At 41.4% G+C, this 24,939-nt stretch overlaps 1 protein-coding gene across 3 annotated transcripts in view; it reads left to right on the top strand.

Annotated features, from left to right (window-relative positions):
• nedd4l (NEDD4 like E3 ubiquitin protein ligase) overlaps positions 1 to 24,939 on the top strand; it is a 464,330-nt gene that overhangs the window by 172,499 nt on the left and 266,892 nt on the right. For all 3 annotated transcript variants that reach the window (XM_060852432.1, XM_060852504.1, XM_060852582.1), the window contains one exon: positions 19,091 to 19,172. In XM_060852432.1, coding sequence (XP_060708415.1) covers positions 19,091 to 19,172 — 82 coding nt within the window. The remainder of the gene's footprint in view (positions 1 to 19,090; positions 19,173 to 24,939) is intronic.

The raw sequence follows: 24,939 nt of genomic DNA on the forward strand, positions 1-24,939 counted from the left end.
ACGTTTCTGTAGCCAGCAGCCAAAAATCAGAATAGTGTTTTGCCTCCCTGGTGCCAGTATCTGAGATATCTCCGAGATGTTTTCGGAGAATGTTCTCAAAGGGGAGAGGGACCAGCAAGAGGTCATTGTACACATTAGTGTCAACGGCAGAGGAAGGGAAAAGGATGAGATTCTGAAAGGAGAATATAGAAAGTTAGGCAGGATTTTAAAAAGGACGTCCACGATGGTTGTGGGGGGAGGTTCCCTGGAAATACTGAGAAAAGAGATCAATCTGAGACTGGTACAGTTGGGAAAGGGAGCATGTCAAACAGTCAGGACAGACAGGAACAAAGCAGAGAACAAGGTAGGACTGATAAATTAAATCGCATTTACTTCACTGCAAGATGTCTAACAGGGAAGACAAATGAACTCAGGGCATGGTTAGGAATATGGGACTGGGATATCATAGCAATTGCAGAAACATGGCTCAAGGATGGACAGGATTGACAGCTTAATATTCCAGGATACAAATGCTACAGGAAGGATAGAAAGGGAGGCAAGAGAGGAGGGGGAGTGGTGTTTTTGAAAAGGGACAGCGTTACAGCTGTACTGAGGGAGGATATTCCTGGGAATACATCCAGGGAAGTTATTTATTTGGGTGGAACAGAGAACCACCTAATTAGGATTGTATTATAGAGCCACTAATAGTCAGCAGGAAATTGAGAAACAAATTTGTAAGGAGATCTCCGTTATCTGTAAGAATAATAGGGTGTTGTAGTAGAGGATTTTAAGTTTCCAGAAATAGACTCTGACTGCCATAGTATTAAAGGTTTAGACGGAGAGGAACTTGTTAAGTGTGTACAGGAAAGTTTTCTGAGTCAGTATGTGGATGTACCAACTAGGAGAAGGTGCAAAACTTGACCTACTCTTGGGAAATAAGACAGAGCAAGTGATTAAAGTGTCAGTGGGGGAAGCACTTTGGGGCCAGTGACCATAATTCTATTAGTTTCAAAATAGTGATGGAAAAGGATAGACTGCATCTAAAAGTTGAAGTTCTAAACTGGAGGCAAGCTAATTTTGATGGTATTGGGCTATCATCTCAGGGAGTCCCTCTCCCACTGCAACTCCCAAGTCATTTCCTCTGCCCTGCACCTATTGTACTCTATGCTACTTTCTCCCCACCCCCACCCTCCTCTCATTTATCTCTCCACCCTGCAGGCACCCTGCCCCTATTCCTGATGAAGGGCTTTTGCCCGAAGCATCGATTTTTCCAGCTCCTCGGATGCTGCCTGAACTGCTGTGCTTTTCTAGCACCATTCTAATCTAAGATCTTTGACAAGCTGATTGGGAGTAGATGTTCGCAGGTAAAGGGACGGCTGGAAAATGGGAAGCCTTCAAAGATAAAATAAAAAGAGTCCAGAGACAGTACATTCCTGTTAGGCTGAAAGAAAAGGTTGGTAGGTGTAGAGAATGCTGGCTGACTCGAGAAATTGAGGGTTTGGTTGAGAAAAAGAAGGAAGTATATGTCAGGAATAGACAGGATAGATAGAATGAATCCATAGCTCTGATCTCCGCCTACCCTGCTGTGCTTTAACCAGCAACACATTTTCAGCTCTGATCTCCAGCATCTGCAGACCTCATTTTTTACCAGAATGAATCCATAGAAGAGTATAAAGACAGTAGGAATATACTTAAGAGGGAAATCAGGAGGACAGAAAGGGAACATGAGATAGCTTTGGCAAATAGAATTAAGGAGAATCCAAAGTGTTTTTACAAATATATTAAGGACAAAAGGATAACGAGGGAGAGAATCGGGCCCCTCAAAGATCAGCAAGGCAGCCTTTATGTGGAGCTGCAGGAAATGGGGGAGATACTAGACAAGTATTTTGTATCAGCGTTTACTGTGGAGAAGGACATGGAAGATATGGAAGGTGGGGGAGTAGATGGGTGACATCTTGAAAAATGTCCATATTACAGAGAAGGTGGTGCTGGATGTCTTGAAATTCATAAATGTAGACAAATCTTTAGGACTTGATCAGGTGTACCCTGGAACTCTGTGGGATGCTCGGAAGTGATTGCAGAGTCCCTTGCTGAGATATTTGTATCATCAATAGTTGCGGTGAGGTGCCAGAAGACTGGCTAATGTGGTGGCACTATTTAAGAAAGGTGATAAGGAAAAGCCAGGGAACTATAGACCGGTGAGCCTGACATCGGTCGTGGGCAAGTTGTTGGATGAAATCCTGAAGGACAGGATTTACATGTATTTGGAAAGGCAAGGTCTGATTAGGGATTGTCAACATGGTTTTGTGCGTGGAAAATCATGTCTTATGAACTTGGATTGAGTTTTTTGAACAAGCAACAAAGAGGATTGATGAGGGCAGAGTGGTGGACGTGATCTATCTGGACTCCAGTAAGGCATTTGACAAGGTTCCCCATGAGAGACAGGTTAGCAAGGTTAGATCTCATGGAATACAGGGAGAACTATCCATTTGGATACAGAACTGGTTCGATGGTATAAGACAGAGGGTGGTGGGGGAGGGTTGTGTTTCAGGCTGAAGGCCTGTGACCAGTGGAGTGCCATAAGGATCGGTGCTGGGTCCACTATCTTTTGTCTTTTAAATAAATAATTTGGATGTGAGTATAAGAGGTATAACTAGTAAGTTTGCAGATGACACTAAAATTGTAAGTTTAATGGACAGCGAAGAAGGTTACCTCAGATTACGATGGGATCTTGATCAGATGGGCCAATGGGCTGAGGAGTGGCAGATGGAGTTTAATTTAGATAAATGCGAGATTCTCCATTTTGAGAAAACTAATCAGAGCAGAACTTATGCACCTTAATTATAGGGAGAGTTGCTGAACAAAGAGCTGAAAATGTGTTGCTGCTTAAAGCACAGCAGGTCAGGCAGCATCCAAGCAATAGGAAATTCGACATTTCGGGCATAAGCCCTTCATCAGGGCTTATGCCCGAAACGTCGAATTTCCTATTGCTTGGATGCTGCCTGACCTGCTGTGCTTTAAGCAGCAACACATTTTCAGCTGTGATCTCCAGCATCTGCAGACCTCATTTTTTGCTGAACAAAGAGACCTTGGAGTGCAGGTTCTTAGCTCCTTGAAAGTAGAAAGTCGCAGGTAGATAGGATAGTGAAGGAGGTGTTTGGTATGCTTTTTATTGCTCAGTGTATTGATTACAGGAGTTGGGAGGTCATATTGCAGCTGTACAGGACATTGGTTAGGCCACTGTTGGAACATTGTGTGCAATTCTAGTCTCCTTCCTATCAGAAGGATGTGGTGAAACTTGAAAGGGTCCAGAAAAAATGTCAAAGGATTTTGCCAGGGTTGGAGGATTTGGGCTACAGTGAGAGGTTGAATAGGCTAGGATTGTTATCCCTGGAGTGTTGGAGGCTGAGGGGTGACGTTATAGAGGTTTGTAAATCATGAGGAACATGGATAGGATAAATAGACAAGATCTTTTCCCTGTGGTGGGGGAGTCCAGAGCTAGAGCTGTAAGTTTAGGATGAGAGGGGAAAGATAAGGGGCAACTTTTTCACACAGAGTGTGTGTGGAATGTGCTGCCAGAGGAAGTGATGGAGGCTGGTACAGTTACAGCATTTAAAAGACATATGGATGGGTATATGAATAGGAAGGGTTTGGAGGGATATCGGCTAAGTTCTGATAAATGGGATTAGATTAGGTTAGGTTATCTGGTCTGCATGAACAAGTTGGACCGAAGGGTCTGTTTCTGTGCTGTATATCTTTTGACTCGATGACTGCATTATTGTGGTATGATGTTGGAATAAACTTGTAGCTAGAGAGTTAATAGATAGATGTTACTTTCATGTCATTATCTCGTCATTCTTCAGAGGATGAATTGCCCTCTCGACCCACATTTCTTAACTTGATTTTTAAATTTTGAATATGCAGAACTTCAGTTTCTTTTGTTACATACAATTGCCTTATGTCACTCACTACTTTGATACTTCCTGTCTTTTTGATACAACTGAAGTATAAGTGTAAGGACAGTTCAAATCAAGGTAACTTTGATTGTGATAACGATCTCAGGTTTTCACACATATCTTTACAGACAATGAAGTATTTTTTCAACTGGAGTCACTGTTGCAAAGTAGACAACACACAGTAAACAATTTGCAAACAAGGTGGAGACAGCTGCACTATTAGGTGTTCTACACTGGTGGGCAGAAAAAATACCTTTGTCAGACTCCTGCTGATTGACTCAGCTCCACCTTCAACACCATTAGCCCCTTCAGGCTGATCACTAAGCTCTGAGACCTAGCTCTCGTCTCCGCCCTCTGCAGCTAGATCTTCAGCTTCCTGACCAACAGACTGCAATCAGTGAAGATGGTCAACTGCACAATGACACTCATCACTGGAACCCCCAAGGGGTGCGTACTTAGCCCGCTACTGGATTTCCTGTACACACACTACTATGTAGCTAGATTCTGAACAAAAGCCATGGGTGGCACAGTGGCCCAGTGGTTAGCACTGCTGCTTCACGGCACCAGGGTCTCAGATTCGATTCCAGCCTCGGGCGACTGTCTGTGTGGAGTTTGCACATTCTCCCCGTGTCTGCGTTTCCTCCGGGTGCTCTGGTTTCCTCCCACAATTCAAAGATGTGCAGGTCAGGTGAATTGGCCATGCTAAAATTGCCCATCGTGTTCGGTGTATTAGTCGGAGGGAAATGGGTCTGGGTGCGTTACTCTTCAGAGAGACAGTGTGAACTTGTTGGGCCGAAGGGCCTGTTTCCACACTGTGGGGAATCTAGTCTAATTTAATCTATAAATTTGATGTTGACACCACCATGGTAAAACAATATCAAACAATGATGAGTCAGAATACAGAAAGGAGGTAGTGGGCTTGATGTGGTGCAATGAGAACAATCTCTCAATATCAGGAAAATGAAAGAACCGATCATTGACTTCATAAGGAAAGGAGGAGAACACGCCCCCATCTACCAAGGTTGAGAATGTTATGTTCCTAGGACTGATGATAACCAACGACCTGTCCTGGACTTCCCATATAGATACAACAGTCAAGTAGGCACATCAGGGCCTCTTCTTTCTCAGTCAGCTCAGGAAATTCGGCATGTCCATAAGGACCCTCACCAACTTCTACAGATGCACCATTGAGACCATACTGTCCGGGTGCCGACATCCCATCCATGGACTTCATGTACACCTCTCGTTGCCGTGGAAAGGCTGCCAACATCGTCATCATCAGACCAACATCATCCTTCTCCATTAATGCTCTCCTACAACCACTTCCATCAGGCAGAAGGCTTGAACTAATGCACTAGCAGGTACAGGAACAGCTTCTTCCCTGGTGTTATTAGACTGATGAATGGAGACTAACTTCAAATAATGTCGAACTTGTTAATGTTCTTGCCTCGCACATTTCCTATGCAATGTCACGTGCCTCACTCTGACCAAGTTTTTTTTTACACACCTTATGACCTGTATGAACTTGGTTAGCCTGACCTGCCTGCAGACAAAATGTTTCACTGTACCTTGGTACACGTGACAGATTTTTTTTTTCTCGATTCATTCATGGAATGAGGGCATTGTTGCATTTATTTCCCATTTCTGATTGTCCAGCGGGCAGTTAAGAGTCACCCACATTGCTGTTGGTCTAGTGTCACATGTTGGCCAGACCAGGCAAGGAAGGCAGTTTCCTTCCCTAAAGGACATTAGTGAGCTAGATGGATTTTTTCCAACAATCGGCAATTCATGGAGATCAGTAGACTCTTACTTCCAGATTTTTATTGTAATTTATCAAATTACACCATCTGCCATGGCAGGATTTGAATCCATGTCCCCAGAGCATTACCTCGGTCTCTGGATTATCAGACCAGCTGATAATACCATGAGGCTATTGCTTCCTCATCACATCACATCAAATCAAATCAAATCTTGGTGATGGCCTTGTGGCCTTGGCTGGGAAAAGAAAGAGGACAATTTGAATTCTGAAGGTGGAGTGAGCTTGACATTAAAAAGCATTTGATTGACAGCAATAGTAATAAAACCCAAAACTGTAGTGAAAGTGGATCAGTGAAAGCTCTTTCTGGTGGTTAGACCCATACCTGAAATTAAAAAAAAATCTGTGATTGCGGGAGTCTGATCATCCCAGCCAGAGGATTTTTTTTTCATGTGTGGGACTGGGCATCACTGGTTAGCCAGCACTGATGGCCCATCCCTATTTGCCATTGAGAAGATGGTGGTGAGCTGCCTCCTTGAATCGCTGCAGTCTACTTGCTGTGGGTTGACTCACAATACCGGTCGGGAGGGAATTCCAGGACTTTGACCCAATGACTGTGAAGGAATTGATGGTATGTTTCTAAGTCAGGGTGTTGAGTGGCTTGGAAGGGAACTTGCAGGTGGTGGTGTTCCTAAGTACCTTCTGCCTTTGTCCTTCTAGATGGAAGTGGTCATGGGTTTGGTAGGTGCTATCTAAGAATCTTTCGTGAATTTCTGGAGTGCATCTTGTAGATAGTACACACTGCTGCTACTGAGGGTCAGTGATGGAGGGAGTGAATGCTTGTGGATGTGGTGCCAATCAAGCAGGCTGCTATGTCCAGGATGGTGTCAAGCTTCTTGAGTGTTGATGGAGCTGCCCCCATGTAGCAAGTGGGGAGTATTCCTTCACACTTCTGAGACATGGTGGGGGGAGGGGAAATGAGGAAACTGGAGAAATCTGAGTTCATCCCTTGTGGTTGGAGGGTTCCCAGGCGGAAGATGAGGCGCTCCTTCTCCAGCCGTCGTGTTGTTATGTTCTGCCGATGGAGGAGTCCAAGGACCTGCATATATCTGAGGAAGCCAATTGCTTGGCAGAAAGGATTATAGATTGCAAAACATTTGGATTCGCAAGGAGCAGATCTGCATATTTAAGCTTCATGATGGACCAAGTCTCACAAATCTTTGTGAAAATCTTTTGTCTTACTCATTCTTTAATGCTGTCTTTTGTTTTAGAAATCCTTTCCCTACAGCTATGGAGAAATGCATCTTCTGTGGGGCTCGGGAAGGATGGTTCTATCTTTTGAGGGCAGTATTGCTTGTGTGCTGCTTTCGTGTGTCATTGAGTTTTCCCACAGGAGCACGTAACACATGCAAAGGCAGGCTTATCTGTTTTGTGTCTGATGCAGAACTCCCCCTGCTGTTGGCTAGGCGATTCGTGCTTTATTGTATTAAACAATGGGTTGTGGAAATCTTGAATTTTCTAATATTATCAGGAAAAATGCGGCACCACATCTTGCATCGAAGATCCAAGAGTGCTATGTGTTCTTTCTCCAAGGCCATTCAGACACGTACTAACTGATGAAAGAGATGGCTATCTTTGCCAACCTCAGAAACAGACACAAGGAAGTCCTCTGACTTGTGCGTCTCCTACATGATACCGCATGACTGAGGATCCTATTGTATTAAAACCCAGCCAGAAATTGCAGACTAACCCATTTAGATAATGGAATAAATGTGCAACCTGTCACATTGCCCAACCACATGACGTGCATCTGAGATTTGAGACCATTAAATATGTTAACATTTGCATATGTAATTTGCCTTGAAATGTATGTGCGAAAGCTAAACAGTATGATAAGGAAATAACCAGTGATAGTTAGTAAAGGTATGGTTTTATAAAAAATTAACTATTTATTTTGTACTGGGAAACCTGTCTCCCTTAGTTTTGAAACTCAAAACTGCTATGAGCAAATGGTCATTAAAACTTAACAATGTAACTGGTTAACCAGTTCATGAATAAAACTGAACTATTTCTTCACCACTTTTGAGATTTAATTTCTATTAAAAACTCATTCATTGAAGATGATAAATTGTTCTCAGAAATAGTTAACTAAACATGAAAGTAAAATGTTCTCCAGAACTGAATTTATTATACATTTAGCCTTTATAATGATGCAAATAATCTTAACCTGAACAAGTATTTTTATTTAAAAAAAAGACCAATTAGGGGTTTGTAGTACTTCTCGTCAAGTTTGTGATGTGTAGCTACAACTATCAACACAACATAATTTAATTGGCAAGGAAGTAATATTTCAATGAATACAGCTATGAAAATTTCTGCTCAGACTGTAAAATATAATGTCATCTGTTCAGAATTAATTGCCTTCAGCTACTTGTGATTTGAAACTTAAAACTTTGCAATTAACTAGGTAGGTGAAACATTGGGGATTAGCTTGTGCAATTTCTGATTGCATTCTTCAGTAATTGCTTTGACTTTTGTATAATATATTTAATGTAGTTAAATGTCACCAGGAGACTTCACAACTATTTAGCCATAAGCTCTCAATGGACAGTAGGCATCTGTCTACATTCAAGATGGAATTTGTTGTACATTGTTTGAGAGGCAAGTGTGGGGCAAGCTGAGGAGGCAGCAGTGAATGAATTGCCATAGTAAGTCCAGGAAGAGGGGGAAGAGAAATAAAGTCAAGGAGGCTTAGGGGAAAATTTACATGATTAGGACCAAGTGAATGATGCTCATAATGAAAATGGATGAAACACAGACATGTTGGTCGGATGAGTGTACAATATCTGGGAATATGTGCATGGTGCAGGAATTTGCAAACTAAAATGACCTCTTACTTGAAGATATTGCTGAACTGGAACCCTGTGGGGATTAGATTAGAGTGTGCTGGAAAAGCACAGCAGGTCATGCAGCATCTGAGGAGCAGGAAAATTGATGTTTTGGGCAAAAGCCCTTCATCAGCATAATGAAGATATCAGGTCTGAAGCTCAGCATAGATTATTGAGGACACAGGTTTTTAACTTTGACTCATCTTTTGACAATGGTCAGGGAGAGGTATGAAATTAGTGAATAAGGAATAGAATTTGTGGCTGGGGTCAACGACGCTGTGACTTTATCCTCTCAGTGCTGGATGTTGAAAGTGTTGCATAATGAATCATAGGCTGTAGACCATTTGAGAGGAATGGTTATGAGACTGATCTGAGTGTCGGTGTTCATGAGGATTATGGCACTTTTTCCAATGATATTGTTGAAGGACAGCATATGGATGAAAATTGAGAGGGAGTCAAAGATAGATACTTGATATTGCAGGAGTGTAAGCAGAAGTGTTTTGTTACCCTGTCTATGACTAGATAAGAGCAGTCATGTTCAGCTGGTTAAAAGAAGGGCTATTAGGATAGGATGTTTCAGGCTGCAAGCAGGTAGAGAAGTATGGGAAGTGATGTAATGTGTAATTTCTAACTGTTAAATGCCAAATTTGCTATGACAGAAATAAAATCCAGTTTGAAAGGCTTAGGTTTCAGTTATAGGGAGTTAGTTATAGAGCCATACCGCACAGAAACAGACCCTTTGGTCCAACCAGTGGGTGGCACGGTGGCACAGTGGTTAGCACTGCTGTCTCACAGCGCCAGAGACCCGGTTTCAATTCCCGCCTCAAGTGACTGACTGTGTGGAGTTTGCACATTCTCCTAGTGTCTGCGTGGGTTTCCTCCCACAGTCCAAAAAAAAAGTGCAGTTTAGGTGAATTGGTCATTCTAAATTGCTCGTAGTGTTAAGTGCAGGGGTAAATGTAGGGGAATAGGTCTAGGTGGGTGCGCTTCGGCGGGTTAGTGTGGACTTGTTGGGCTGAAGCGCCTGTTTCCACACTAAGTAATCTAATCTAATCAGTCCATGCCGACCACAACCCCAAACTAAACTCGTCCCACCTGTCTGCTCTTGGCCCATATCCCTCCAAACATTTCTTATTCATGTACTAATCCAAATGTTATTTAAACGATCTACCTGCAGAGTTGACTTGGCCCTAAACTCTGGGATTCCCAGCCAACGTGTCGCTGTCTCTTTACGTCACTCACCTCCTTTAAGAACCTCATTGTAACCTACTTTTTTGACCTTGCCTTGTCCTAAAACTCCCTAGTTGCTGATGTTGCACTTTAATACTATTGCACCCCTGTGACACAAGTCGAAAGGTTTCATTATGTTAATGGTGCTTTATAAATATAAGCTATTATTGTTATAAATGAAATATCAGGAAATTGAATTTTAATTTGTTTTATTACATTTTACTTCAATATTCTCAGCTACACTATTATTGCCAGCAATGCCAAAACTAGGAACAAACCTAGGTTTTACTCAGCTATTGCCATTCTCTAAACTCTCCATCACCACTCACCTGTAAATATGATCAACTCAATCAATGATGAACTACATTCTGATGAACATGAGAGAATAACATGTACTTAAGCAAAGTGTCACAGTGTTCTTAATTTCGATGAAATGCTTACTGACATACAGGAAACATAGCAGCCAAAGTTGCAAAAAAGATGGCTCTGGATCTCTGAATAAGCTGTATTTTGGAGAAGAAAGTGAGGTTGGAGAAGGGGAGGGTAGTTTGCAGGCAGAAGTATTAAATGGTGAAGATTTTGACTAGAAATGTCATAACAATGGATTTAATTTGGATGGAGGCACCAACGAAATAATAAGGAATAATAGGGATCAGGAAGGGAAATTACATGGACAGCAGTTTATGAGAAAAGGATTGCAAGATTAGAAGGTGAGTCTTCTGGGCACAGAATTTAGAGAGTGAAAGTTTCTGATACATATCCTGGATGTTTCATGAATATTTTCTATTTCTCTATTGATTGTTTCTAATTTTTTTTTCTGTATGATTCTGTTCGGTGTTATATCTGATAGCCTTTTTTTTCTCTTATGCAAAATGAGGTTCGTATTTGACCATAGCTATGCACAAACACAAGCAACAAAAGTCAGGGTGCACTGTTCTAAATGTATGATTGCAGCAGTATGATTCCCACCCCCCCTCTCGTGCGGGCGCACACACGCGGGCGCACACACGCGGGCGCACACACACACACACACACACACACACACACACACACACACACTCTGAAGGGTTTGACTTGTGCAGTTTATGGATGGAGGCAGTTTGAGCCAGTGCACTGGTGTTAGTCTGGTTTGCTCTCAGTGGCTATGGAGGCATACATTCTATTGAAGTTATTTAACATAAAATTCCAAGGCACTTCATGGACACATCACCAATGTAAACCAACATACAAGCTTAAGGTAAACTTGTAAGAGGTGATTAGAACCAGAGTTACATTAAAAAAAGAGAGGATTACTGGAGATTTTGAGCCAGAGGGATTCTTAGAGGTTGATACAGTGATGGCTTGAGTTGGTTGAAGACTAACATGAGTACTGGATGCGAGTGGACAAGGACCCCCTGAGGTCAAATGTTTTGAAATGAGTGAATTGGGGAATAGTAAGATATTCAGTGATGGTCAGTTCTGATCACGTTGATACAAATGAGCAACAGAGTTGGGTTATGTTTCATTGTAGTGGTCAGTGGATTAAAATGTGCTGTAATTGATATTTTCTTCTCCATGGTCTTCAATGTCCACGGTCCCTGAGATGATGATGATGATGATTTTCTCTTCATTCCAACATATTGGCATAGCTATGCTAATCTTAAATGTAGTTATAAAAGAATGGATTGAATTGGGAAAGGAATTTGGCAGGAAAGATAGTTGAACAACAATTGTAGACCTTTTGAGAAAATAGTTCATGGCTGACAGCAAAGAGCTATCCTTGTGAGGAAGAAGGGTCCCAGAAAGTGGAGAAGCCAATCATGGTTAACCAAGGAAGTTAATGGAAGCATTACATTGAAATAAACACATATAATTAAGCAAATATTAGTGTACTCCAGAGGACTGGAGACATTTAAAAACCAACAAAACAGGATGCCAACAAAAAAATGCAGAAAATGAAATTTAAGAGTAAACTTGCAAATAATATCAAGATGGATGGCAAGAACTTCTTTAAATTTAAAGGAAGAGAGAGGCCAAAGGTAACATAACCCCACAGTGAACAGAGCTGGGGAAATAATGTAGAACAATGAAATAGCAGAGGAGTTGAATAAGTGCTTTTCATCAATTTCCATAGTGGAAGACATTAATGACATCCCAGAAATATTACATAATCAAGGGAGAGGAGAGAGGAAATAAATAGAATAGCCATCTCTAGAGAAAACGTACCAGGGAGGAGACCCATAAGTCCCCTGGATCAGATAGGTGAAGAATAAAGCCTCAGAAATAGTGGATGCACGGATGGTAATACTACAAGGGCCTTTGATTCTGGAAAAATAGTGGAGAATTGGAAAAGTGCCAGTGTTCCAAGAAGGGAAGGTGACAAAAAAAAGACAAATTAATTTAACATTGGTTATTGGGAAAATGTTAAGAGTCTATTGTAAATTTATAACAGCGCAGCAAAGAGAAATGCTTAATAAAGCAGACTTAGCACAGTTCATGAAGGGGATATCATACTTGACAAATTTATTGGAATTGTTTTAGAAGGTAGCAAGCAAGATAAATAAAGAGGAAGCTGTGAATGTAATTGATTTGAATTTCTGGAAGACCTATGATAAAATACCACATGTTAAGCTTCTTAATAAACAAGAGCCCATGGTGTTGAAGGTAGTATATTAATGAGGTTAGAAACTTGGCCACCTAATAGACTGAGAGTTGTGGAAGGGGGATATTTTCAAGATGGCAACTTTGTAACTAGTGGAAAATCACTAGGATCAGTGCTGAGACTATAATTATTAGCAATATGTATTCATGACTTGGATGAGGAAAGTGAATATACCATAACAAAATTTGCAAATAACACAATAGGTGGGAAGGCAAGTAGTGAAGTTGATGCAAAGCATATAGAGGAATTACAGACCAGTTAAGTGAGTGTGCCCAAAACATGGCAGATGGAATATTATCTGCGAAAATATGAGATTATGCACTTAGGCAGGAAAAGTAGAGCAGCTGAATCTTATTTAAGTAAGAAAACACTGCAGAATGCTCCAGTATCGAGGGATTTAAAAGTTTTCATTCATAAATTACGAAAAGCTACCATACAAGTTCAGGTAATAGGACGGCAATAGGAATGTTAGACTTTATTTAAAAGGGAATGGAGTATAAAAATAGGAAGTCTCGTGACATTGTACAAGGCACGAGTTAGATCACACCTGGATACCAAACCCACCTCTCTCAGGAAAGATATACTGGCATTGGTAGCAATGCAGAGAAGATTCACCAGGCTGACCTCATTAATGGAGGTACTGGGAGAGAGGCCAAGTAGGTGAAGCTGATATTCATTGGAGTTTAAAAGAATGAGAGACAACTGCATTGAAGTATACAAGTCGAGAGGGCCGGAATGGTTTGATGCAGAGAGGTTATTTTCATCTTATAGGAGCATCTATGATCATAGAGAGCATATCTCAGAATGATGGGTCATCCATAAAACTCAGATGAGGACGAATTTCATGAATCCATGGAATTCTTTACCAAGAGGCACTTGTAGGCTGAGCCGTTAAGTATATTCAAGCCTGAGATAGACATATTTTAAAACAGGAAGGAAATTGAGCGTTATAGACTAAAGATAGGAAATTTGATTTTCGGATGATCTGGTTATCCATGGTCTCATCGAACAGAGAAAAGTACAGCTCAGAATAGGCCCTTCAGCCCACAATGTTGTGCCAAGGATTAATCCTAATTTAAAATAAAGTAACTTAACCTACGCACCCCTCAACTCACTGCTGTCCATGTGCATGTCCAGCAGTCGCTTAAATGTCCCTATTGACTGCTTCCACCACCACCGCTGGAAACACATTCCATGCATTCACAACTCTCTGCGTAAAGAACCTACCTCTGATGTCCCCTATTCCCCTTTCTCCTAATATCTTTTAAACCTATGACCCCTTGTGCCAGTCAATCCTGCCCTGGGGAAAAGTCTCTGGCTATTGACTCTCTCCATGCCTCTTATTACCTTATATACCTCGATCAGGTCACCTCTCTTCTTCCTTCTCTCCAGAAAGGAAAGTCTGAGCCTGGTCAACCTTTCTTCATAAGGCAATCCCTCCAGTCCAGGAAGCATCCTAGTAAACCTTCTTTGCACCCTCTCCAAAGTCTCTGTATCTTTCCTATAATAGGGTGACCAGAATTGGACACAATATTCCAACTGTGATCTCACCAAGAACTTGTAGAGCTGTAGCAAAACCTCGCAGCTCTTAAACTCGATCCCCCTGTTAATAAAAGCCAAAACACCATATGCTTTCTTAACAACCCTATCCCTATTTGAGGGATCTATGCACTTACACACCAAGATCTATGCACTTACCTCCACACTGCCAAAAATCCTGTCTTTGACCCAATATTCAGCATTCAAGTTCGACCTTCCAAAATGCATTACTTTGCATTTATCTAGGTTGAACGCCATCTGTCATTTCTCAGCCCAGCTCTGCATCCTGTCTGTCGTACTGAAGCCTGCAATAGCCCTTGATACTATCAACGGCACCTCCAACCTTTGTGTCATCAGCAAATTTACGAACCCACCCCTCAACCTCCTCATCCAAATCATTTATAAAAACTACAAAGAGCAGAGGCCCAAGAAAAGAACCATGCGGGACCCCACTCAACACTGACCTCCAGGCAGAATATTTTCCATCTACAACCACTCTCTGCCTTCTGTCAGCCAACCGATTCTGAATCCAGACAGCCAAATCTTCCTGTATCCCCTACCTCCTGATTTTCTGAATGAGCCTCCAATGGGGAGCCTTATCAAATGCCTTGCTGAAGTCCATATACACCACATCCACTGCTCAACCTTAGTCGACCTGTCTTGTCACCTCCTCAAATAACACAATAAGGTTAGTTAGGCATGACCTGCCCCTCACAAAGCCATGCTGACTGCCTTTAATCACCCTATGCTTTTCCAAATAGTCATAAATCCTATCCCTCAGAATTCTTTCCAAAACCTTGCTGACCACTGACTGGTTTGTAATTGCCAGGGATTTCCATTTTACCTTTCTTGAACAGAGGAACAACATTCGCCTCCTTCCAATTCTCCGGTAAGACTCCCGTGGAGAGTGAGGAGGCAAATATCCTCGCCAGCAGCTTAGCACTTCCTTCCTTGCTTCCTGGAGCAGCCTGGGTTAAATTGGGTCTGGCCCTGGGGACCTATCAATCTTAATGTTTTCCCAAATTTCCAATACATCAACTTCATCAATCTTTTTGATTAGATTAGACTTACAGTGTGGAAACAGGCCCTTCGGCCCAACAAGTCCACACCGACCCGCCGAAGCGCAACCCACCCATACCCCTACATTTACCCCTTACCTAACACTACGGGCAATTTAGCTTGGCCAATTCACCTGACCCGCACATCTTTGTGACTGTGGGAGGAAACCGGAGCACCCGGAGGAAACCCACGCAGACACGGGGAGAACGTGCAAACTCCACACAGTCAGTCGCCTGAGTCGGGAATTGAACCCGGGTCTACAGGCGCTGTGAGGCAGCAGTGCTAACCACTGTGCCACCGTGCCGCCCACTAGATCTGGTCAAGCTTGCATCTCAGTTCCTCAAAGTTTTCATTCACAACAAGGTTCTTTTCCTTTCTGAAAACTAAAGCAAAAAACTCATTTAGGTCTTCCCCTATCTGCTCAGACTCCACACACAAGTTCCCTATGCTATCCCTGATTGACCCTAACTTCACCTTGACCATGCTCGTATTCCTCATGTTTCTCATGAATGAGTAAAATGCCTTTGGGTTCTCCCTAATCCTTCCTGCCAAGCCTTTCTCGAGCCCCCCCTTGGCTCTCCTCAGTCCATGTCTGAGCTCCTTTCTAGCAAGCCTGTAATCCTCTGAAGCTGTGCTAGATCCTTGCTACCTCCACCTTACTTATGCTGCTTTCTTCCTTTTGACGAGAAACTCCTCTGTTCTTCTCATCCAAGACTCCTTAATCTTACCCCTTCTTACCTGTCTCAGAGGGACAAATTTGTGCATCACTTGCAACAAATGCTCCTTAAACAGTTTCCACATGCCTGCTGTGCCCTTCCTGTGGAATAATTATTCCTAGTCTGTATTTCCCAACTCCTGTCTGATAGCATCATAGCTTCCTTTTCCCCAATTAAATATCTTCCCTTGGTAACTGTTTCTTTCCCTCTCCATGGCTATGATAAATGTGAGGCAGTTGTGGTCACTGTCACCAAAGCGTTCTCTCACCGCGAGATCTGACACCTGTCCTGGCTCATGGCTGAGCACCAAATCCAAAATGACCTCTCCCCTTGTCGGCCTGAGTAAGGAAACCCTCCTGAACACCCCTAACATAGAATAATACAGCACAGAACAGGCCCTTTGGCCTCTCTGTTGCGTTGACCTGTAAACTATTCTCAGCTTGGTCCCCTCCACGATCCCATCATAGAGCATCCATGTGCTCATGCAAGGATTGTTTAAATCTCCCTAATGTGGCTGAGTTAACTACATTGGCAGGCAGGACATTCCACGCCCTTACCACTCTCTGAGTAAAGAACCTGCCTCTGACATTTGTCTTAAATCTGTCACCCCTCAATTTGTAGCTATGCCCCTCGTACAAGCTGACGTCATCATCCTAGGAAAAAGACTTTCACTGTCTACCCTATCTAATCCTCTGATCATCTTTCATGTCTCTATCAAATCCCCTTTTAGCCTTCTTCTTTCCAATAAGAATATACCCACGTCTCTCAGCCTTTCGTCATAAGACTTTCCCTCCAAGCCAGGCAACATCGTTGTAAATCTCCTCTGCACCTTTTCCAATGCTTCCACATCCTTCCCGAAATATAGTGACCAGAACTGTACACAATATTCCTAATGTGGCCGCACTAGCGTTGTGTATAGTTGCAGCATAATATTGCGGCTCCGGATCTCAATCCCTCTACAAATGAAACCGACCACACTTTATGCCTTCTTAACAGCCTGGGTGGCAATTTTCAGGGATCTATGTACATGGACTCCAAGATCCCTTTGCATATACACACTATCAAGAATCTTTCCGTTGACCCAGTACTCTGCCTTCCTGTTATTCTTCCCAAAGCGCATCACCTCACATTTAGCTGCATTGAGCTCCATTTGCCACCTCTCAGCCCAATTCTGCAGTTTATCCAAGTACCCCTGCCATCTGCAACATTCTTCTACACTGTACACTACTCCACCGACATTAGTGTCCATGTGCAGATTTACTAATCCACCAATATATGCCTGCGTCTAAGTCATTTATAAAAATGACAAACAGCAGGGGTCCCAAAACAAATCCTTGTGCCACGCCACTAGTAACCGGACACCAGGCTGAATATTTTCTATCAACCACCACTCGCTGCTTTCTTTCAGAATGCCAGTTTCTAATCCAAACTGCTAGATTACCCTCAATCCCATGTTTCTGCATTTTCTCCAACAGCCTACCATGTTGAACCTTATCAAAGTCTTTACTGAATTCCATGTATACCATGTCAACAGCCCTACCTTCATCTACATGCTTGTCACCTCCTCAAAAAACTCAGAGATTTGTGAGACATGACCTGCCCTTGATGAAACCATGTTGACTCTCTGAAATCAAATTGTTGCTTGCTAGATGATTATAAACCTCATCTTTTATAATCCCTTCCCAAACCATTCCTACAACAGAAGTAAACGTCACTGGTCTATAATTACCTGGGTCATCTCTACTACCCTTCTTGAACAAGGGTACAACATTTGCAATCTTCCAGTCCTCAGATACTTAACTTGTAGACAATGATGACTCAAATATCAAAGTCAAAGGCTCTGCTATCTCCTCCCTAGCTTCCCAGAGAATCCTCAGATACCTCCCATCTGGCCCAGGGGACTTGTCTACTTTCACTCCTTTGTAACTAGCCTCAATCCTTATTAGTCTAATATCTCGTACCTCATTTTTCTCTTCTACAATATTCTCCTGACACCTGACAAAAATGGCTCCATCCAAACCATCTGCCCTAAGAAGGTTCCAGTCGATATTGGGAAAGTTGAAGTCACCCTTAACAACAACCCTGCTACATCTACATTTTTCCAAAGTCTGCCAGCCTATCAGTTCTTCAATTTCTCCACTGCTATTAGAGGGTCTGTAGAAAACCTGAATGAGGTGGCTGCTCCCTTGCTGTTCCTTACTTCGACCCATACTACTCAGTAGACAAACCTTCCTCAACAACTTCAGTTTCTGTAGCTGTGATGCACTCTCTGATTAGCAATGCTGCACCACCATCTCTTTTCCACCCTCCTTGTTCTTTTTGAATGTTCTAAACCCTGGAACATGTAGCAACCATTTCTCCCCCTGTGAAACCCACGTCTCATTATAGCCACAACATCATAGTCCCACATACTGATCCATGCTGTAAGTTCATCACTCTTATTTCTGACATTCCTTGTGTTAAAGCAGACAAGCTTTAACTGATCCCTTTGTTTCACCTTCTGATAGATTCACTACATCCTGCCACTACCCCTTCTACAACTACCCCCTTCTCAGATATGTAGGTCTCATTGAATGGGGGTAGCATACGTAACGTGCTGAATGTTCTACTCTTGCTGTTTTGTCTGAGGCTGTTATGGCCGAGATCAATTTAATTTGGATGAAGAATTTGTAATATCACCTGCTTTCCTAGTTCTGGGCAGCTTATTTGTCTCATTGCAGGATAGAATGTGTATCATGTCTAATTTGTATGGCTCCCTATGGGATTGTTTTATTCATTAATTAATCATGAATGAATCTAAACTGCATAGAGGTGGTGAGGTGCCTAATTAGTAGCACATTTTGGGTGTATTTATATGAATATTTAATATTCATTGGAAACTGAAGTACGTTGCAACCACACATTAAGTTATTCCAACATAACATTCACTTTGTACTTTTTATTTTTCCCTATTGTAATACATGCAAGAAGCAAATTTGATATGTTTTAAATTAGCGGAACTCATTTTGTTTCAGACAGGATACTTAATATCTCTCTAGTGAACAGCCATTATTTTCTCTCTTTCAGTGTTATGCCTGTTGTGTTCACATATAGGGTGGATATGAGGTTTCCCAAATTTGGCCATACGATTGAATGTAGAGCAGGGAAAACTGAACCAGTACACTTCTGCTTTGAGAATAGATTTCACTGAAGAGCCAGTAAGCAGGTAACCTGGTTTCTCTACTAGTCAGGTAGTGCTTATATCAAGGAGTAACTGAAAATAAAGGCATACAAAGAGAAGTGAAGCTAATACATTACAGTTAATGTGGTATTTTTCACTTTTTCAGTGACCCTTACGTGAAATTGTCCTTGTATGTAGCTGATGAGAACCGAGAACTTGCTTTGATTCAGACTAAAACTATCAAAAAGGTAAGCTTCTGTTTTGTTTTAACTTGTGCTCGGAGTACTAAGACTTGTTCCTGTAGACTCCCTGTGCACTCTCTGCAGAGATCGATAAAAGTAGAAAATTTGGAAAATAAAGTTTCCAGCATCTGACAGAGTGGGCCATGTGACAAGATTTCAAGTTGTAAGATGTTTACAGTAACCAACAAATTAATTTTGAAAGAATAGACAAAACTTTACTCCAATTAACTTATCATGGTGTCCAAAAATCTAACATTATGACTGTAATCTTCACTGGGCACTTTGTTATCAAGGGATCAATCTAAAGTAATTCTTAGCTCCCAAGGCTTGCTTTTTGCCTTCACCTTTCCCACCAGGAAACTCCTGACTCGAAAACTAACTTGATCGGTGGAGAATGAACTGGAGATTCTTCCCTCTAACCGAGCTGGCAAAACTGCCAGTACAAATGCTCACAGATGTGGCCTCTTCAGTGTAAGGGACAGCTTGCCATGTGCGTTTCATGCTGTTACCAACAAACCTAAATTTTTCTCTGCTTAAGGTAGATTATTTTAAGGAAATCTGCAACCTAATAGTTGTTGACAGTGGCCTCATATAGATCCTAATGCTGTGAAAATTAGCAGAATCCAAAGATGGAAGGCACTTTTGACATTCATTTAAATCTGTCAAAAATAGGCAGGAGTTTTTTTTTCCCTATCTTCTCTACTTGTGTTCAAACATTCTCATAATCAAAATGTGCATATGCATGACTATTCGAGGTTTTGTTTGCATGCACCATAATGTTTTGGAAAATTTCCGTTGAAGATATCTTCTTCCTAAATCTAATCATGTTTAGTGAGACACTTGCTCTCATTTTTGTCCTTTTTAAAATGTATGCTGTTTGATTTCAGCTTTACACAATTTACATATAAGGTCTCTCAAACTGAAACCCACACATTATTTTTGAAATTCCACAGCATTTAATTGCCTTGCTTACCCTTCTTGAGCCCTTGTTTTCTTCTTCCATCCCATCCCATTACAATCAGTCACCTCATGACCTAACTATCCTCTTAATGGAGCAGATTACCAGCTCATTCCACGAGGTGTATTTTGTCCTTTATTTATGAACAAAGGTTGAGACAGAGGTGTTGAGCAGACTGTTCCAATCCAATAAAGTAAACGGCTTGTGAGGTCTTGGTTTTTTTTTAAAAAGTTGGAACTTAATCGAAGCAGCCTGTACAGGTGGGGTCGAGCTGCCACAGAACTAGGATTTCTGGTTTTGGCTTTCTGCAGTTGCTGGGGTCCTGAAGCTGGGTGTGGAAGCTTTTATTGCCCTCGCTATTGCAGCGAAAAGCGTGTGAGACTATCAATTTACTGAATTTTCCTTTGTCAAGTATATGTTTATGGGATGTTACTGTATTGGAACAGTTGATTAATAGTAGATAACATGTATATTATTTGGTTAAGCATTTTGGTACAGTTAAGCCAATTCTCATATTTTGCCTGTTGTTTATTGTAGTTGTGGTCTTACTAATGCCCTGTACAGTTGAAGCAAGAGAACAATTCCTGTACTTGAATTCTTTCATAATGAAGACCACTGTACCATTTGCTGCCTTCACTGCCTGCTGCACCGACATCCTTGCCTTCAGTGATTGCCGGATGAGGACATTGTTGTCCCCATGTGTCAATAATAAGCTGCCTGCCTGTTTGTGCTAACACAAGGGATAAACTTACATTTATCCATTTTGTACTGCGTTTGCTATGTGTTTGCTCGCTTACCTAATTTGTACAAATTGCACTGCAGCTTCTCTGCATCCTCACAGTGAATGCTTCCATCCAGCTCTTTGTCATCTGCAAACTTGGAGATATGACCTGTACTTTGCTAATCTAAACTATCTATCTTGTGACTAGCTGGGGTCCACTCAGTGATCCCTGAAGTACTCCACTAGTCCCTGTCTGCTACTCAGAAAAACACCTGTCTGATCCTGCATTTTGTTTGCTATCTGCTGATCAGTTCTCTATGCATTTCAGTACGCGACCTTCAATCCTATGTGTTTTAATTTTGCATTGAAAGCCTTTTGAAAAATCCAGTAAACCACATGTCCTTTCCATTCAACTCTAATAGTTTCATCCTCAAAATATTCCAGCATTTTTTCCACTACCCATGTCAAGCCAAGCAGTCTCTGATTTGGTGTTTTCTCTCTGCTTCCCTTCTTAAATAGTGGGGTTAGGTTAACTACTTTCCAATCCATAGGAACTGTTCTAGAGCCAGTAGAATTTTGGAAGACCACCCCTAGTATATCTACTATTTCTGGGGCCATTTCCTGAAGAATTAGATTAAGCTTATCAGGCTGTGGGGATTTACCTGCCTTTTCCCAACAGCATTTTCCTTCTGATATTAATTTCTTTCTGTTCCTTCATCTCAATGTGCCATGTGTTCTCCCATTAATTTTGATGTTATTTGTATCTTCCTTTGTGAAGATGGAACTGAGGCATGTATTTAATTGTTTGCCATCTTTTTATTCACTACTAAATATTCCCTGAGGATCTCTACTTGTTTTCACTAACCATTTTTCATTTCGCAAAATAAATAATAAAAGCTTATAAGAGATTTTCCCTGCAAGCTTGCTCTAATATTTCAATTTTTCCCTCTTAATCAGTCTCCTTGTCTCTCTTTGCTGGAATTGAACTGTTCCAATGATTAGATCTGTTGCTTTTATTTTGGCCACTTTTTTTCCGTATCATTCTTTGATTTAATACCATCCTTAATTTCACTTGTTAGTCATGGTCTGACCATCTTTCCCATTAACTTTTTATCAAAACTGGGATGATTAACTTCTATGCATTCTTTAAATGTTTGATATTACCTATCTGCTATCATCCCTTTAATAATGATCCCCAGTTTATTGTAACTAGTCATGCCTCATACCATCGTAATTTCCTTTATTTAAGTTCAGGACCCTAGTCTCAGAAAAAACCTGTCACTCGACATCTTAATGAAAAATTCTATCCTACTATAGTCACTCTTCCCTAGGGACCTACACACAACTCTATTAGTTATTCCCTCCTTGTTGCACAATACCCAGTCAAGGATGCCTTTTCTCTAATTGGTCCCTCAACATATTGATTCCTAAAACTATTGTGTATACACTTCAAGAATTTCTCCTCTAAGGTATTGCTACTGATTTGATTTCCCTATCTACATGCAGATTAAAGGTTGCCCATAATTATTGCTGTACCTTTATTGTATCACTCATTTCCATTTTAATGCCTTCCCCAGTACTGTTACTACAATTTGTGCGTCCATATATAACCCCTACTATTGTTTACTGTCCCTTGGTGTTTCTAAGACCAACCCATATAGATTCTACTTCACCAGAGGTAATATCCTTCCTTACAGTCATGTCAATTACCTTTTTTTCATCGCAGTGCTACTCCACCACCTCTTTTGTTTGTCTTTTCTGAAAACTGAAAATCCCTGAATATTCAGTCTCCATTCCTGGTCACCTTGCAACCACATCTCTGGTATTTCCACTATATCATTCTCATTTAGAAGTATTTGTGGAACTAATTTATCCATTTTATTGTGAATTCTCTGCACATGAAGTTAGAAGATGTTAAGGCTTGTCTTTGTGATGCTCTTAGTCTTGTTCACTGTGGCCCTGCTTGATTCTGGTCCTTGAATTCTCTGCCTTTCACCTTTCTTACTTTCCATTCTGTCTTTTGTTTTTGTCCTTATTTCTGTATTACCACTCTCCCTATACAGTTCACTTTCCCCTGTTATTATAGTCTAAACCTTCCCTGAGTGCACACTCAAAAGTATCCCCTGAGATGTCGGTTCTGGTCTTAACCAGGTACAACTGAAGCTGCTTGTACTGGTGGCATCTCTCTGAGCTGATCGCAATGCCTGAGGAGTCTGAAAACCTCTCGTTTTAACACCATCTCTCTGTGCATTCATCTGATGTATCCTGTTTCTACTGTGACCAGCATGTGGCACCAGAGATCACTGTTATTTGAGATCCCATTTTTAAAATTTGCTTTCTAACTCCCGATATGCTTGAGAATATCATCCTGTATCTTACCTATATCATAGTGCATTACAACCACTGACTGTTCAACCTTCCAATTCAGAATATCCTATAGCTGCTCTGAGACAACATGAGCCCAATACTTGGGAGGTAACATGCCATCCCAGAGTCTCATTTACACCCACATAATCATCCACCTTTTCCTCTTAGTATTTGATCTCTTATTACTATAGCATTTCCACACCTCTTTGTCAACTTCCGTGCAGCAGAGCCAACTGTGGCGTTTGGCTGATGATACATTCCTCCGAGATACCATTCCCCAAACAGTATCTAAAGCAGTATATTTATTTTATGGAGGAATGGCCATAGGACATTCCTGCATGACCTCCCTCATCCAGTTTCTCTGGTCACTTATTCATTTGTTGCCTGTGGAGGCCACCTCCCTGTACATCCTTTACATGAAACTGCCAGTCTCACAGTCACAGATACACACTCCATGATAGCCATGAAGTTTGCATTCAGTTTACAAAATTAAAATTAAAATGCAGTTTTAAAAACTCTGTAATGTCCTCTATGAACAGGATTCTGTCATATTTATCTGATCTGGCTGATATATGATTCCAGAAAATAGCAGTGTGATTGACTCTTCTAATAAAAGCAAAATACTGTGAATGCTGGAAAATCTGAAACAAACATCGAGAATTCTGGGCTTTTTCCAGCTTTTTCAGTGGTTGACTCTTCATTGCCTTTTGAAATGACTAAGTAAACCATTGCAACAAACAAAACTGGGTGAACCATCTAACATTAACCTCAAAACTAGAAACAACAACAACATGCACTACCCTGTCACTGATTCTGTTGACCTCCAAATGTTTGCAGGCTTCGGCCAAAATTAAGGAGGTAGTTACTAAGACTAGACACCAAGAAGCAAGCAGTATGATCTGTAAGATCGGATTTGGTTAATATGAACATCCCAGACACTACAATTACTGTTTCTAGGTATGTTCTGTCTCACTAGTAGAACAAATAAACTAGAGATCGTGGCATAGATGTCTATGGTTAAAAATCACACCACACCAGGTTATAGTCCAACGGGTTTCATTGGAAGCACACTAGCTTTCGGAGTGACGCTCCTTCGTCAGGTGCCATCTGATGAAGGAGCGTCACTCTGAAAGCTAGTGTGCTTCCAATTAAACCTGTTGAACTATAACCTGGTGTGGTGTGATTTTTAACTTTGTACGCCCCAGTCCAACACCGGAATCTCCAAAACATAGATGTCTATGGTCAGCAAAGAGTTGTCCTTGGAATCCTTGACCTCCACTTCAGACCCTGTTAGGTCTCATTGCATCGGATCAAACATTGTCAGGTTCAAATCCTTTCCCATTCCCTCAGCTTAAGAGTATTTCTTTTTGTTGGACAATAATTGGATAATGCAGTGAAGGTATCAAGAGCATTGATTTCAATGTTGAAGAATGGCTCAATAACATCATAACTGACTGAGCTAGCTCAGTGCTAAAGGACAAAGCTGCTTGACAAGGTTTGAGGCAGGTGACGAGAGAATCAACAAGTTGGAAAAATTCCTTAACCTTATCCTCTTCAGTTGATATGCTAATGCATCTGTGGCTGACAGTATTGATAAGACTGTTATAAATCCTACCTAGTCAATTAGTAGCCACAAGACATTGGAGCAAAAGTAGGCTATTCAGTCTGTCAAGCCAGCGAAGAATGTTACCTCCAAGTACAAAAGGATCTTGATCAGATGAGTAAAT

The sequence above is a fragment of the Hemiscyllium ocellatum genome, chromosome 1, assembly GCF_020745735.1.
Source record: "Hemiscyllium ocellatum isolate sHemOce1 chromosome 1, sHemOce1.pat.X.cur, whole genome shotgun sequence".
Lineage (NCBI taxonomy): Eukaryota > Metazoa > Chordata > Chondrichthyes > Orectolobiformes > Hemiscylliidae > Hemiscyllium > Hemiscyllium ocellatum.